This window comes from Lingula anatina, chromosome 5, assembly GCF_051362555.1.
Source record: "Lingula anatina isolate TDL-2025a chromosome 5, LinAna3.0, whole genome shotgun sequence".
Taxonomy (NCBI): domain Eukaryota; kingdom Metazoa; phylum Brachiopoda; class Lingulata; order Lingulida; family Lingulidae; genus Lingula; species Lingula anatina.
The window spans coordinates 1,125,906-1,144,454 of NC_141771.1; the positions used below are offsets into that span (position 1 = coordinate 1,125,906).

At 37.4% G+C, this 18,549-nt stretch overlaps 1 protein-coding gene across 3 annotated transcripts in view; it reads right to left on the bottom strand.

Moving 5' to 3' along the window:
* Nucleotides 1–18,549, bottom strand: part of LOC106158808 (neuronal acetylcholine receptor subunit alpha-10) — a 64,079-nt gene that overhangs the window by 12,780 nt on the left and 32,750 nt on the right. For all 3 annotated transcript variants that reach the window (XM_087013598.1, XM_087013600.1, XM_087013599.1), the window contains exon 3: nt 15,542–15,687. In XM_087013598.1, the coding sequence (XP_086869724.1) occupies nt 15,542–15,687 (146 nt within the window). The remainder of the gene's footprint in view (nt 1–15,541; nt 15,688–18,549) is intronic.

Below are 18,549 nucleotides of genomic sequence, written 5' to 3' on the forward strand. Positions count from 1 at the left end.
AGGCAGCGTCAGAAGTGGACTCGGAGTGTAATTGACGTAACTTGTGTGTTATCTGAACTAAACCAGACTGTGGACATTTAGATGCTGGCAGTCTAGTTCAAAACCCGCCTGTGCTTCAAAAGATGACCGCAGGACAATATGAATTAATTCAGAGTATAATTTTACTGACGCAAATCACCACTTTATTACAGTACTTCTTGAGTATTTCTATCACTATTTCTTTTAATGCAAAAGTTCTGATAGAATGGGTTCTTTTTTTATCAAAGAAAATTTCTGTTAAAGCCCTGTTACAAACAGCCAGGCAGCACGTTTGTTTAGATAAGCAGTGCGTTTGTGTTGGAAATTAATTGGTTTGTTTTTGTTAGTTATACAAAGTCACGGCAGAAGTATATAAAAAGGAACAACTTACCTCAAATAAACAAACTATAATTCTTACATGTGTCGAATCTATTTCGCTTTGCTTTTGTGCTATATATTGTACACGTTACTGCATTACCACCAGAATAAAATAATTTAGTACATTAAACATTTTAACATTCGATGATTATTTATTGTTAATCATCGTAACTCGTAACTCGTATATATATATGTGGCAGATGAGAGAGAGAGAGAGAGAGAGAGAGAGAACGAGCTGTTACACCTCGGGCAATGACAACGTGCTCTTCAGAAATCAAAATTGAAACTATATAAGACACTAACACCAATTTCTTCCTCTAAAACCTACTCATTCTATGATTCACTAAGGCTGACAATCACAGTAATGTACGACCTGGCTAAGAATCACAGTTGGTATACAAGTACTGGATCAGTGGTATCCCCCATATTTGTTTTGATAAGTACATTGTTGTACCTTATCCTTAAATTACCAAAGTCTCACAATATATTGTTCTACAAGTAGTTTAGAAAGCCCTGCTGAAGAACATGTAAGTGCCATTGATCCTGGTGTCACAGAAGAAAGACATCAGCGGCGTCTTAAGGATGCGTCACGTTCTATTACATTAACAACATAAGCTGCACACGTTAAGTCCTCCTGAGAATCAGATGAAAGAAGAACACATCCCGTGATAAGGATTAACGAAGCGTGTGTTGCGTTGGCGTTTGCTGTGATTTCAACAGATCGATGCATTTCTGCAAAACTATTATCTGTATACTTGAGAACTCGAACGTTTTAAATTTTTCCATGCATTTCTTAAATATATGTTCATCTACATGTAAATAGTCTCGTCAATCCAATGACGCTTTCCTCGTATTATGTTTTCTTTTCTTTCTTAAACTGGTGACTGTAAGGGTTAAGAAAAAATAATATATGATAACTACTCTGTGATTGCAAATCGGTTATTGAATTAACCTGGTTGAAAATCGGTTATTAAATTAACCTGGTTGCTCAATTAAATAAGTTTCAACGGCTATTTCTGCACCATACATATTATATGTAGTTCAGAAGCCCGTTACTAACAGACAAGTCCATTGCTGAAGCATATGTAATTACATAAGAATCAATGGTCATTACAGAATCCAAACGGTGCCTATAATTACAATCGATGTGTATTAACTAAGACAGTACTGCACTGATTACTTGATCTTTTACTTAAAACTTGGGTGCTGAGCTACACCTCTCGCCAGATTTGATATAAAAAGCAAAGTGCGCATGTGTTTGCCGTTGCGTGAATGTGTGCGTGCACGCGTACGCGCATGTACTCATAGACTTCTGATGCAAGTTTTTCTACTAATCGTTCACCTGAGGGAAATTTGGATAAAATTCACCATACAGGAAAGCAGTAACATGCAACCGAGGCGCCATCTTTGTGACGGTGAAATCTTATCCAATTTCCTCACAGAGTACTCGGGTCTCGCTGTTTTCCGGAACTTGTCCAGTGTCATCATAAATTCCACTTCCGGTATTCACTATTGAACAACCTACGGAAATCGTCACTCTTTTTCGCGATTTTCCATCGTTGGACAAATGGAGGTGTTGCGTTCCTGCATAATTGTTTGTGTTCCAGAAAAGTAAAATGTTTGGTATCTGTTTACATATTGCTTCGCTTTTATCTGAATCTGCAATCCTTATTCTAGAATCAAATGCTAATAATCGCAAGTTAGAACTCTGCCTTTCTTTGAAATGTGTAAAATCCAACATTTCTCTCAGTTTCTTTCATCATATTTTAAGTACCTTCAAAAAGATGTTTCCTTTTTATGTTTTACATATGAAGGTCACGAAGTGCGCCGGGAATAAAGAACTGATTAGACAACAACTGTCATAGATTAGTACAAGCCTTCAACATAAATTACATAGCGTTGAAAACACATTGCGCAATGTACGCGGAGAGTTTCACCGTCTTGTTAAATGCAGCATTTCTACATTCTCCTTCTATCAAAACAATTGATAGCAAATGTACTCGACAGAGCATCTAGGTCAAAAAGAAGGCAGATAACACATCAATAAAATTTATATAATATTACATCTGGAATAGTCTACGTTGCATGTGCTTATGATAAAAAACACACTCGTCTATCGGCAGGACTGTTCACCATATGACACCAAATGGTCGATTTTCATTTTCTTTCCAAGAAACTGTTGGCTGGGAAACAAGAAGAAGAGTTTTCAGTGTGTTCTTTAGAAATGTATTCCAAGATTACTAAGCTTATTACCCTCCTTGCCAAAATTCTTAAACGATGCACAACGGGCGCGCTTCGTTAATTTAGTCGGTGGAAACACGTGAAATTGCAGACTACATACATGAGGGATAAGAAATACATTAACGATAAGAAGCGTTTGGCAAATGAGTTGATTTATTTTCCCGGTTGGAAAATTGATTACAAAATATCGGATCCAAACTTAACTTTGGATGACATTCACGTAGTTTGTGTCATTCATATCAGTAAATAGGCTGAAGGTCTAGCATTGTTGTAACGGTAATCTCGTTCACTCCCGTTTCTTTCAATTTCAATTATTGCTGTGAAAATGCCATGTTGGCATGCAAAGGGCGAATAGGTATTGAAATTTTTCTTGTTCACCCCTATTACTTCTATTGTTACATTCTTTATTTGGAAAATTGCGTTTTTGCTCGTAAAGGACCAAGCAGGTTTGTGGCGTTTTTTTTTTTTTTTTTTTTGTGTGTCTTGCTTTGGTTACTGTTCTCAAATTTTAATTTCTGAACAGTTCACTGAGAACACGGTTGGAATGGTCATCAGAGTCACTATCGATTTTGAGAAAGTCTCCAGGCAATCTGCATACCTGCACAAACTAGTTAAACAATCGACGCATATTGCATCATTTTCTTCACCATCCACAATTAGCACAATCCTAACCTTTTGACAAGATTCTACGTAAATCTTTCCTTTGATGATTTGGCATTCAAAAGACAAACGCTTCACAAGAACTTAATCACGAATGAACTTCAAATAAGTCGGGTTTGGTACCTCGAAGGTGGATTTGAATCACCAAAAAACATCTACCAACTGCCAAATCCAGACAAGGAATCATACGCCAGAAGTTCTTCCAGGCATTGAGGAGACCCCATCCGACCTTTTCATCTTCGTTTTTGATTGAGACCGAATGATAGCATTTGCCTGTGGCACATGTTATCGTTTTACTTTGCAATCTTATAAAGTACGAGTAAAGACGACAGAATTAAGAACACGCGGTAGAAATATGCCCCGGTACCTTGGTGAATGCTCGCAGTGATGGTATTCATCGCAGACCCCATCGGGTTGATTGCGATCGGTAAATGTCCATTAAAATCTAATTTTAGTTTCTTTGATTTCACCCCGCGGGAGTGTACTGTGATTCTAAGAGTATCTCAAACGTGCAGGCACAGGATTTCTAATTTACCGACAATCTATAACACCTTACTTACGAAGTAAACAGATAGAGGGGCACGTGTGTTTTTTACCTTGCTATCCTTACCTTTTATTGTTATTATTAAGTTATATAAACGCAGCAGTGGGGCCCGTGGTCCTTATTTTGACCACATGTCGACTCCCATCAAATAGGTGTGAGAAAATTGGCAAACAAGACGCTTTATAAAACGAACGTGCTTGTTAATTGCTGCAATATTTAGACCTTTATCTGTTGCGAAGGAAACTAAAGGCACGTTTAGTTCGATGAGATGACCAGGTAAATGGGCTAAGGTTCGGTTTTGTAAAAATGATAACAATTATTAGATATGCAATTAGGCAATCCCGAACTTAAGATGAATAATCATCAAACTATTGACCTGTGAGTGTTTTTACATCATATCACAAAGGTACTGAAAAAATGAGACTTAATTATGAGTGCCTTCCACATATTTCCACATCACACAGAACAGGTGGCACGTCAACGGCCATCATCTACAACGGACTGCGCATAAGCAATAGTTTGACAACGCATAGAAATGGCTTAATATCCAAAATGCATAACTGAATGGTTATGGAGACATTGACAAAAGAAGAAATCCCGACAAAAGGGAAAATCGGCAACAGAATTGCGCGAAAGGCGAGTTAATGCACAGAGTTGACAACCACGAATGATAGATGACACAGTGATTGAAACGACTCTGATCTTATTCCTATTTTATTCATTAGGGGAAAAACATGGAAAAGTACGTAAATTCATGGTTTAGAAAAAAATAGATGGCGTAAGCATTACAGTTTGTGAATCCAATCTAACTTTTACCTAAAACAAAAGATCACAAGTAAGTATACTCGGCGGTGCCCCTGGTCTGTAACCCTGTCAGATCGATATGATTAAGTATAGGCCACTGTAAGTGAAACACCTTTACCCAGACGCTGATTCTGACGTAAAGTTTTCTTAGGAAATCAAAGACCAGCGAAAGGATTAATGTAATTATTATTGTTCGCACGGGGACTCCTATACCTTAGGGGTTCGCTGTACTCTTTGAACGCCGGCAATATGCGTGCTTTTAAACGCGTTGCTGTAACTGTGGACTGAGACGCGAAGTTATTAGAAGTTCGTCCCCAGAACTCTACCCGAAGCGTGGATTTAATTCAACTAGAAGTAGTAATCATTTCATGAGATAATGCTACCCGCCCGTGGAATGATCTGATAGTGTGGATGATCCAATTACGGATAGAGAACGTTTTAATACACTCGACCTGACAGTTACCTTGAAGATAAAGACGGCGAGTTATTGCACCGTGATATTCCATGAGGCAAATTTTAATCGGATATTTGATAAAAAAATATCTTGGTGGCCTTGACAACTTTATATTTCCTTTTGGATAAAGGTATAATTATAAAAGGAATTAAACGTTTGTATTCAAACGAGTTTTATCAGAAACAATATTGTCTTTCTTGCCATTTTAAGCTCTCTGTAAAACTCGACTTTTGAGGTATTGGGTATCAAACGCTTCGCTTTCATACAGACAAACCGCCTTCTCTCTGTAAAAACCAATCACATGTATTTTTAGGGACCACTCGTTGTAACTTGGGCGTCTACGCATTTATATTCAATATTTAAGGGCGAGATTTCAATATAAGTTGTCGAATGATTAGTAACAAAAAAGCGGTATGCTTGATGGGGAGGAGACAACACCTCGTGCCATGCACGCGCAAGAACACGCTTCTACAGATACATGTAATAGTTAATTGCATGCTACGCAGCTTCTTCCTTTGTAATTAAGTTGAACTTTTAGTTTTCTTGAAGGAAACCAAGGCATGGTCTAATATCGCCTGGTATATGTTTGGTTTCTTGCTCATGGGTACCAGCAACTGTTTGGAATTGGCTAACTTTCAGAACCTTAAAACAAACGTAGAATAAACATGCAGTTACACCGTTATGTCGTAAAAACACAGTCTTTCAATAACGCCCAAGTTTACAAGACACCATTCCTTTGCCTGTGAGGAACCGCCGATATCTACACAGACCTAGCAGGAATTCTATTGCCCAGTGGCCGCTACACGGCTCTCCTGTCCGCCTCCTGTTTTTGTAGGCAATTTGTGTGTTATTTCTGAGTCAATTATCCCTTAAAGTGTACCTAACCATAGGGCGGGCCAGTAACGCTTTAAACATACCACGTTTACTTTTCATTGCACCGCGGTATGTAGGGTTCAGGGGCCGGTCTGCTACTGCAGTTTCCTTCACCATTTTCTACAATCAGTGTGTTTTGTTTAATTTCATTCTACATTTTGTATCAGTGCGAGGAAAACTACGTTAACACATCATGTTCACTGGAGGGACAACTAAATCACCCAAATGTATATTTTTGCAACAATGACCGCTGTCCTACCAAGTTTTTGAAAACACACAATCCACTGGCTTATATACCAAATAACAATAAAACACTTGATTATGAAATGATGCAAATATGCAGGGGCGGATCCAGAATTATTTGAAGGGGAGTTCGCAGATGCGAAGCCGACCCCCTTCCCCCCAACTTGGCTTGTGGTTGGGCCCGATGAAGGGCCTCGAAAATTTTTGGTATTTTAGAGGGCGAAGGTGCCATTTGGTCCGGTTTTGAACTATGATTCAACTAGTCAAAATTCTAATTTCAAGAGGGTACCAGAAATCGAAGGGGGGGGGGGGGTTATTGTTAAATGGTTAAATATTTCACCAAGCCTTCTTTTACAAGTTATCAATGTGTGTGTGTGTGTGTGTGTGTGTGTGTGTGTCTGTGTGTGTGTGTGTGTGTGTGTGTGTGTGTGTGTGTCTGTGTGTGCTAATTCGGGGTGAGGAGCACTTTAGGTTAATAAAAACACAAATAAAAAACATATAAATCTCCAGATGACAACAAAAGCCGCCGTGTTACGTAAATCAGTTCTAGACATTATCTCATTGGAGATTCTATCAATCAGCTGTTTCGCAAATGTTGCAATAGTCTATGCACTAATCACATTTGTGGATGATGTAACGGTATATATAATTGCTAGTTGTTAGTACGAGGATAAATAACATTTCAAGAAGCTTTTTGTCACCGGGTCAAAAATTTGGCCTTTGGTTCTTATAGGGGTTTCAACATAGCCAAACAAGATTATGTTCTCAATTTTTACCATACGTTAATTTCTTTGACATTTTGTCAACGAAATTATCTTAATCCAATCCCATAGATGAAATGACGTAAATGGAACGCAATAAGCTAAATAACATCAGAAACGCACACGGAATGTTATGCACCGGAGTATGCCCATGACTTGAGTTTGCACATCGTTATGTAAACTGCATCCATACGCGTTACAAATTAGACCATGCGCATTTCATAGTTGCTCGCAATTAAATCTTATCGAAAATAAAGGATAGAAAAATCGACACAAATTCCAATCCTGAAGATATTCATTGTAAAGAATTGGCAGTTAGTTTAACCCCTGACCCTTGCCTTGCTGTGTCCTTAGTTTAAATTGCGGTTTCAAAACTAGTTTTAAAAGGGGTTAAAGTAAATGAACCATGTGTAACAGCGCCAGGTATGGCCTTCTACCACAAGGTCATACCAGAGACGCTGTACAATATCTTAAGCATGCATTCGGAGGGAAAGGGGAGAGGAAACAGACAATAACATCTGTCGATAATGAGCGGAACACGATCTTGCTCATATGACCCTGTCAATTCAATCTGGCCTTCAATGTGCCGAAATGTTACCTGCTACTTTGTCCAGGTCACGTTCGCGTGTGTTGTTGCCCAAAGTGGCGGACAACTGACGTTTGACCTGGTCACCAATGGATGCCTTTTAAACATTGTTTTTTATTAGTTCTGCGGCGTTGATATACACCTGTTTGTTGCGTTTTTTTCTTATAAATTCTTCGTACATACATTAATCTTAAAGCGCAGAGTCCTGTGTATCAAATATCCTGTTGATTGTGGAAAGGGAAGAAGTTTTCACGCGGTCTTTCTGTATGCTTTGCCAATGTATCTTGCTCTCGTTGGTGATGAATGGGCTCTGTGATGTATTGGGGAGAATGCCCCTTGGGAAATTGAGGATGGTCACGTATTAGATTTCTGTCCAACACAATTTGTCATAAAGGCTAACCCGGATAGATGTATCAGTTTTCTGCTGTGGTCACTGAACGGTTTCTTCGCTCAAAATAGGGATCTGCGGTTACAGCCAATATTCCGTTCTGAATTGTAATTATGATTAACTGTGCCTTGTTTGACTTTTTCAAAATGAGATCCCCCGTGTAGGGTTATATATTGCTAATGGAACAATTCGTCGTCTGCCGTTTCAAAATTGGATAGCAATTTATGCTTTCACTTCACCGCTCAAATAACTTTAGTTCTTGGACTGTGTATCTGTCTTGATTTAGGTTGCCCCTGTCAACTAGAGACTGAACTTGATAGCAATAAGATGAGTGCAACAAATATATGATTATATAGGATTATAACGGCTCCAAAGAAACCACCCATTTAGAAAAATGTTTATACCGTAGCAAAATTAAATAAATACCATATTAAACAGTAAACAAACAAACAAACAAACAAATAAATAAATAAATAAATAAATAAATAAATAAATAAATAAATAATACCAAGGACTAAGAACAAATCAGAAAATATAAACAACAACCTGCACACACCAAATAGATGCCAAACCCCGAGGGCGTCAGGTTTTATACACCAACATATAACTATATTCATAAGGCACACGCCTATCAATGTTCCCGTTATTTGGTATATGTACGAGTACATTTTACGTCTAGAAGAACAACAGCAGTTATTACAAAAATAATAATAATAATAAAATATTGAAAATTAACAAATATTTCACAATAAAACAAGATAAAATACAAACTCACTCAAAAAGAAACATAATTTACAAAAGCCCTGATTTCCCTTAAAGCATAAAGTGCAAATGATTCGTTGTAAAAATATTGGACAAGAAACCCCAAGAGACTCCTGCATAAGAACACGATTGTCTTTTATTTGTCAGAGACTCGATATACGTCACAATATTCATTTATCCTGGAATAAAAGACGAGAACTATTCAAAATGAATTTTCGATTTTAAGATACCAAAACACGTAATACTGAAAAACACAAAGTATGAGATCAATTCTGTGAAAGTTCTGTGAAAGTTCGAATATTCGATTCAGTTGACATAGACGAATATAAACCACACCTCCTTGGTAAATCCACGGACCATTATACATATATCGGGTGTTCTCCCTCTGATAAAATTGCACAGATTAATGAGGAGTCACGTTACATGGATTAGAGTGTTGCTTAAACTAGAATTGTCTGAACAACAAGAACAATATGTTAATTAATTAATTAATTATTGTTTGTGTCATGCGTCTCTCACATCACGCATATTCTCTAAGTCAACGTTCCCTCGAATGAACTCTCATTCAGAACATTAACCAAATCGTACAGAGTTATAAGAACTCTCAATATCTTGTCACTGATATCATCTGATCCGTGCTCCAGAGACATCGCTCATAGCAGACTTCCTCGTTATCTAACCACTCCTGACAGGAGCTGAAGAAACCTTAATGCAAAATACCATTCCAGAACTCAAAGCGGCTTTGGGCTGCCAGTCAACGTGGTGCAAGTTGCCACCCAATGTCCGATAGCTCATTACATTTGGAGCATGTAAATCTGCAGGGGTTTGAGGAAAAACCGATAAAAACTCTAATGATATTGTTTAGGATCGAAATAAGATGTGTCCCGGACTGATTATATGTTTTTCTTCCCTTGCATATTGTCGGTAACCTTAGGCAAACGGATGACTAGATTTACGGCATGTTTAGTTCGATACTTTTCGTTTAAAGATGCGTCACATTAAAAAATAACTCGACCTTAGGTGATTGTCTACAATATTAGACAATGTAGCATGGAGATACATGGAAAGTTTACATGCTGTCGCACTGTTTTTGATCTGTGAATCGCTCGAGTTTTTGTAGGAGTTTTAATACCCAAAATAGATCTGCGCCGTATACTTTGGCATGAAAAAAACAGAGGGAAAAACATAAATCAAAAAGCGCTGAAAAAACTCTGTTGACTTGTACAGTTCGCCATTACCTTTAAAGTACATGTACTTGGACTAACATTATGTTCTTTATCAATTTTCCCTTTTGCTTTGAACAGTAAGATCAAAAGGCGCGCCATTGCCTGATCTTAATTATAGATAAAACCAATATATATCTTTATTAAACGCTACTTTACAACAATTTGATACGGTGCAATGTATTTTAAAAGTCCCCTGTATATGTGGATACGCATTCAGAGAAAGTAAAGCATTTCTTTTATTTTTCCTCAGCAAAGATAGAACGTTATTAAACCGTTATTTTGAAGATTCATATCAAACCACCGTATAGATTTTAAGAAATAAATAAGGTATTATACTGATGCATCTATGAATATCTACTATAAAGATGTAATCCAAGCTTTTGGTCCCAAGGCCTTCTCCCACAGGGGCCGAAAGCTTGGATTACATCTTTATAGTAGATCTTCATATATGCATCAGTGTTATAACCTATATACCGTGATTATAACGTTACCATAACGTTCAGGTAACGCTTAAATAAAGTTCTGTGTTTGCTGGACTTAATTCACAAAACGGCAAAAACAGAAAATTGGTCTATAGCCAAGGGTTTTTGAGAATTGAAGCCGACTAATATTTCATAAAATATCTTTAACACCGCTAGCCCCCTTTTCGATCGTTTCACTATGACCGGAGAAAAAACAGGGTCTTCATGACAAATACTATGTATATCATTGGTGGCAATTGCCGGTTAACATTAGTCAGCTGTATGTGTTCAGGTTCTTATGTTCAGTGATCGTTTTTTTTTTTTTCGGAATCAGACCAATAAAAGACGACTTTTTATATTCCGTTATCCAATGCAAGCATCTTAATCGAAGACCTAAAATAGTACGACCTTTTCAAAAAAACCTGGTCCAGATCACACACGATGCACAGACAGGCACCAGATTCACTTGTAAGGAGAGATAACGAAGTCGTAATAAAGAGACATTTAGACTTCAGTCCAGCAAAAACAGTTTTTGATAGATCAGATAAGGCGGAGAGGAATAAGGTCTAAGCAAAACCAGAAGCAAAAATAATTGAGTTGAAAGAAACAAACGAAGCGTCCTAAAAGTCAAATTGCGCCGTTAATTGTAACATTAGGTATATATATTTATGTCTCTTCCATCTCAGTGTACCACAAACTTTTATGGTCTCATTCATAGCAAGAAAGAAGGCAACAAGGAGTATTGATTGTTCGTGATTTGGCCAAACAAGGCCGCTTTTATTATGTAACCATTCTATCCTGATCGTTTTAACAATAATAACAATGTAGCAAATTGTTGCCTGTATTAAATGTTATGGCCTTAGGGATAAAAATTATATATCAAATATTCAATAAGACTCATCATCCTAAAAATTATGATGCGACGAGTCAGCAAAAGTTATTATTTACCAACAATTTTGCACAAATTTCATTTGTGGGGTTGCAAAGAGGCCCCCACTAAGTGTGTTCTAAGATTTATCCATGTGTTTGTGGAATGTAAATTCCACCACTTAGAAAAGTCAAACACCTCATGTTGTGTGGGGATCCTGGTCTACCCATCATCTGGTTTAGAGCTCTTGAAGCGTGCATAAAAATGTAACTGATTCGTCTTTTTAAGTTAGAAACGCAGTAACAGAAACCATTGCCGTAAATACCTCAGTGATGTACAAATTGCCCCATCCACTTTCCTAAAGTGAGGAGCTTTTATCCGGGGTTTGGGATGATCTATCTTAACGACTCGCCACTTTGACGTAATGGTACCAATTGATTACTACCAACCTGTTTCTCTGATGTAATATTTTCACCGTAACACCATGGGTGGAGTGTTATTTATATAGCCCTTACTAGAAAGTTTTAAAAATGTGGAGATTGATACGGTATATTATGTAAATGTGGCGTTCAGAGTTTTCATAGCCTTTAAGCTTTGGTTTTTTGGTAACAGATTTAACAACCATTGGCACCATAAGATATTAATGTCGTTGGATGATTCCTGTTTTCTCCTCGATTAAGCGTTCAGGCTGACTGGGTAAAACAGCTGTTTAAAGTGACATAGCAGATGTAAATTGTGCGTACCATGTTTAACCGACAAAAATATCTTTTTTTATGCAGTCAACTGGATAAAACCATTTAGGAACCGTCACCGTGTGCACTTTGTCTTTAACAATGAATATAATACACAATTTATCACAGTCGCATTACCTCATCCCTGGAATATCTTCACAGTTATGAAATCAATTTTTTTTCTATCTATTGCTCATTATCAGGAATGTATTGATATTACAGTCATACTCAAATCTTTTTAAACGTTTATAAAGTCGTCGGTGTAGATATTATATTGCTAACATCTGATAACGTGAATGTTATAACATTATAGCAGAAATCTCTGTCACTCTCTGCAATCCATCAAAAGCAATTGTTGTCTTTACTTGTTTATCATACGGCATAAGAGGCGGCAGGACAAAGAGTAACCTTATTGTCCTGAAGTCAGCATCGTTATGCGTGCTTTAAGGGTGCATTCCAAGAGATTTAGATCGATCCAGAGATTTAGATTTAGATCGACCTAACTCCCTGGGGGTTCACGCTAAATTGCAGTCAGCCGAGCGCGAACCATAGTTAATTTCCCCCTACAGCTTTTAGTAGGCGGGACAGACGCTTAAGTCGGCTAAGCTGACAGTAATCTAGTGAGACTCCCCACAGGGATAGATCGATCTAAAATCTATGGGAATGGGGTCTAAATTACCATCCATCTCCAAAATCTACTGAATTGAGTTTTAACAAAAAACTCTCCATCCCAGTATATGGCAGTATATGGCAGTCAGACAGGTAACAGAATGGTCGGCGATGATGCGGTTAGTCTGGGGCCTATTTGTTAATTTGATTGCCATTTCGTCAATTAAAAAAGCAATAATCAGAAAATCTTTATCTAAACGGTCGGCATATTCACTCTACGGTTGTACTTTTCAAAAGCTGTTTACTAACTGCATGGTATGGCGCCTAAGTCAACCAGTCGAATTGCAAATGGTTCCGTTTATCATTAAAAATTTTTTTTTCTTGGTTTTGTTTCACCTGTTATATCGATGTGTCTTCCAGTCACAGCAAACTGCTTTATTTACTGAATTAATCGTCAGGTGTCGAAATATGGTAAACAAAACAAGCTGGTTCTAAGGGGTTCAGAGAAACTATGAATACTGCGTGTGAAAAGCGCATTCACGGCAAATGGCAAGGAAACATGAATATGAGAGGAATTTGAAAAGATATTTTGTAGAATGTTTGTAGAATCTGGACTATCCCACTGCCCCTCGTCAAGTTTCATTGACATTAAGAAGATATGTCAGAAATTTTGCTTCACTTTAGTGAATACCTTATTTATGAACCTGGCAATGTGAAGCGTATTCTGTCTTCTTGTTAAGACTATGACCTACTATAATTCTTATCACTCCTATATATAAGAACGTGTCTGACACACAACCAGTGACACATCATTGCATTTTTTTCCGTTAGTCATTATGACCCTAGTCTGCGTTGCCGTTTTTATTATTTGCATTTCTGTCGTACATGTAGGTTATCATAATCATCTAATCGTCATACTGGTTCATGTCATCCCCCTGCCTTCCTTTCTTGTGTTTTACTTTAGTCCAGCCTTCTAGCCTATGTCAATAATAATATGAGATGTCTGCTTTGTATTTGCATTTTCCAAGTAAACAGTGGATATCAAATATTAAACCCAAGGATTTCATCGTATTCTCGTGTATCGGGCTCTTGAAATAACTTGTATTTTGTTAATCATTTCAAATTTCACTCTATAAGTTAAGAGATGGAATACAATAAACTGTGACGGAATAGAATTGCCATTTGGAAAAAAACCTCTAGGACTGTCTTGACTGATTAACGCCCCCTAGGATTATGCAGCTTAGGAGATAGTTTTTCATAAAAGTGCATTTCAACTACACTTCTTTCAAAGTCGTTACTGTTGAACTGTTATGAATCATTTCCTCCTTTGGGGGTCTTTGAATGGAAGAAGGGATTCAAATATAATTGCTGATACTCACTTTCAGTGAAAAGCGATGTATTTGTCAATTTTCCCTCTATGCTTATTTTTTCTTGGTAATTGGAGATGGGTGTATCAAAAAGAAAGGCAATAGACGTGAAAACGCCTCACATTCTGGTGACAGAGGATTTGATAAGAACTGCTGTAGGCTGAAGATCATCATAAGTGCATGTACTCTTATCATCAGAAGTGCGTGTACTCTTAAAACCCTCATCCAGGCCTGTACGTAACCTAACTCTTAGAACTTTTATACTTACAACCAATAATGTAATTGGTAATGATTCTTGTTTCAACGTAACGTTCATTTTGTTAATTTGGGTCCTCAACAAGCATAATAAACCGTAGTTCCAGCTTTTCCAAGCATGAAAAGTTATTAACCAAACTTTTAACCTTTACTGTGAACTGTGCAGAGCCGGGAAACTGGACCGTGTTGGTTTTCGCCTTTGTATATAAGAAAAACATCGATAGTACAAACATTACAGACAGGAAATTAAAAGGATGCAAGGGCCCTCCAGTGGCGCTACTGTCCTTCAAAAGATCAAGAGGTCACTGTCCCAAAGCTGAAGGTGACAAAAGTGGAAAATTGAAATCGTGCAAAAGTGAAAGATCCCGCGTGTAAGTAATGGGTTTCTGCGGAATCAGAAGACAATTCAGTCGTGCAGAACTGAATGAATTCGTGTAACCACAGGGACAGCTAGATCAGAAGGTATTCAGTAAGAAATGTCCTCACCAACCTTAAGTCGTTCTCACCAATCAGTTGTGCACATCATTTTACCCATATCCCTACAATATATATTCCTTTATATTTACATGGCGTCGTTTTGGGGAATAAAATAAATCCTCGTGTACTTCATAATAAGTATAGACTTTAAGCGAATTACAAGGTTTGTGGAAACACGTGGTTCACTTTGTTCATTAAGATATGATTTACAATTTTTTTGTTAATTAAAGCCGTTGTCCTTAGACACAATTATATGCATTAGATAGTTTAGTGTCGGTTGGCCAATAAATTTTACGAGAAGATTGAAGTAAGAATTGGAACAGTATTCAGAACATTCGGATAATCCCAGAGCATTGAACTGTTTCATTACTAATTCTTCCAAAGATTCCTTTGAGAGGAATGATAAGCCGAGTATATCTTACTGAATTTCACCGCGAATGGGTGACTTACACACAGCGTAAATTGTAGAAAATAGAAAAATGCACAGCAGGATGTATGCTTGTTTGTGTAGCCGGTATAAGGACATCCTGTGGTGGAATTTCATTTACGTATTTTACTATTGTCCATTTTGCTGTCACGGGGTCTTGTCAATGAACAGAACAATGACGACTAAACCGTTCTAAGATACCGGGGGTGTAAATGATAGCACTCGAACGCTGTCGGAGTTGCAACGCCAGGCCAAAAGGAAGTGACGTAAAAAAAAGTGACACGATTGCAAGGTCAACAGGTCAAGAGTTCAAGGTCAAGAGAATGAGGTCAAGAGGTCAATAAAAGAATGGCAGATAATATGGATAAAATAAAATATGTATATTGCAGATTCAGTACATGTACTTACCACATCAATGATTTGGGCCAAGGCCAGCCCAAATGTCACGTTAAGAGCCTCTGAAGCATTTTTGGAAGGACGCACTCTCCTGTCATAGTTCTTCATAAGATCGTGCATAAGGCGATACTCGTGGTCATCTGCCTTGACCAAAACACCTGAGAAAAAGACAACATTGCTTTGTTTAAAAATTAAGTTGAACTTCAGTAAACTACTGGTTAATTTTGACATTGTTGAGCAACAGGTGCCCTTCAGTGGCTGTATGAGGCAACAACTAACAGCTTACATCAAACATGCTGAAGAAGAAGAATACCATGAAAGAGATTTTTACATAAAATCCCACAACACTGCCAAGATAATAAGGCAGACATAGTTCTTTTCACCTGGGAAAGCCGTGCATACGTAAGTGGTATTACCACGTAAGTAACAGCAGAGGGTTGTTAAATATATTCCATGATTAATTCTGCGATGCAATTCATCGTCAACAGCTTAATCATCATAATGGTAATGACGTTTCGTCGAAATATGTTGAGAACCGCTTACGACTTTGATTACATCATGCTGTTCAAACCATTTGTCACCTTCTCACATCACTAAACTGATAGAACTGATTCTCATGATTACATATACAGAAGAGACATATGCCATTGATGGAAATGGTCCGCTGCAACATAATACACCACATGAATCATTGAAATTTTATTCTTCATCTAATTTGATTAAATGAAAATGATGCAGTAACTCTAACCGTAAATGTTTTTTGAATTCATTTTCCCAATACTTAAAGCTGAAACAGTAAAATCAAAATACACTCTCCATATGGAGCGTTTGGTCCATTCTGTACTTCAAAACACAGAGTGTAGACCCTTAATCCCATTTACAGACTTATTATAAACCGAGACTTTTTTCCGAGATATTGTGCTAACACATGTGAACCGAAATACCGTCATTTCAACGTGGTGTTTTGTTTTCAAGGTTGAGTACGCGTCACTCCCTATCATGCCCCCGGGACATGGACGGATACAATCACTAATACTGCCAATAGCATTATCGTAATGAGTATGCTTTACAATTGTTCTCGCGGTTGAGGAATAAAAGTGACGTCTCAATAACTCTTTGACTGCTATTGTAAAAAGACATTTCCTCTTATGTAGTTCATGTAACTATTCAAACATTTAGAAGATATTGCACGGGCTTTATTATGACCAAGGCTCATAAAAAGCAATAGATGTACATGTATAGTATATAACCCTGATGAGGATGTGTGGTTATATTCCTATTGTGATGTCACAATTGTGACGTCACAAACTTACAGATGTGTTTCATTCAAATTAACATACAAACTTTAAATAGACTTGGTAATTTATAGAAATATATTTCACCAATTATGCTTTGGCTGTTATGATTTTTACCATGGGATCTTTCAGGCCGCTGTCGACCTTTTTTCCTATAGTCCCGCTAATTATGTTTTCAGCATTTACGTCAGTATGTTTACGTTGATCTAAGGGTGTGAGCTTTGAAGGGAGATATTTGTCCCATCAGGCATTTGAATGTGTTCCCGTTACTAGTATATCTTTTTATTACATTGGCAAATACATTATGAAAAAACACATTCGACAGAGATATTCAATTGCCTTCCGATACAACACTCAGTAACAAAAAATTAACAGTGGGCGAAACTATCACCATGCAGTTTCTAAAGGTTTCCAGTCATCCCACTAACATGTATATATCGTTGACATTGTACAGCATCTAACTGGGATTTCAGTATGGATAGATAAATAGCATCTTATAACACTGTCATTGTAGGTCCAATTATAGATTACATAATTTGAAATATAGAATATTATGTAGATTGAACAACTTTCATAGTGTCGTTGGAATACGGTATTTGCGTAAAGTATATCAATATATCTATGCAGACAGACGCGGAAACTGAAGTTGGTCTCCTAAATAACCATTACATAAATAAAAACCAAAGTTTGGATAAAAGTGGAATTGTTTTCAATTGCAAAGAGAATCAACGCCTTTGCCAACGGGATGTCGCTTACAAGTAAATATCAATATGGTTTTGGAACAGGGCGGTGGAAGGTGAACCTACGCTCACATTAATCGTATCTAACTGACATTTTAACCTTTGTTAAAGTGCTATCCTTGGCTTTATTTTATTCAAAGTAAGAGCTTTTCAATCAATGAGGTTGACAATGTTTACAAAAGGTACCCTCCCACACCGCTAATAAATATTTGGATATGTCTTATAAAGGATGTAAAATGCACAAGAAGAGAAAGCCAAATTGACTGCTTCACTTAAAACTAGTAGCTGCAATCTACAATAAGTGCATTGCAACAATCCACGGGCGTTTCTGAATGACGGCTAGGCAAAAGCGGTAAAAATACAGAGAAATTAAAGCTGAAATACACAAACAAACACCGTCAGTACAGAGAGAGAGAGATGGGAGAGAGAGAGACGCTCGCAAAGGTACGAAAACCGAGATGGGCGATTTGCGTATGACGTCACCTCCCCGGTGACATTTCCCTTTGCTTCAACTTGTCATCTGCTGGCTTAGACAGGTTTTCATTGAATTCCGATAACCAGAGCTAGTCAAGTGAAATAGATTCTGTTCGCCGGGAGGAGAGCAGGAACAAGATACAAAGCGGATGTTTGCCTTTTTCTTGTTAATTTCCTTCGCCTCGCATTAACACAAACGGAAACAGATGACTCGTGAATCACCAACACTGATATTAGTGCAATAACTGTAAGATTCCGTTTGTCTTAAGTAGCGCTGAACAATAATATTTATATTTGCCGAAACAATTAAAGAAAAACCTCTCTTCTCTTTTTCACTCTCTCTGTCTCTCTTGACAATGAAAAACAAAAGCAAACCTAAATAATAAAGCTCATTTATACAAATATAGGGCATCAGTTTCTAAAATGAAGACATGACTTTTTAATAATAAGTAAAATAGTCAGATAACCAGCGTCATCAAGTAAATAATTTTATTTTTCAAATAGGTGAAAT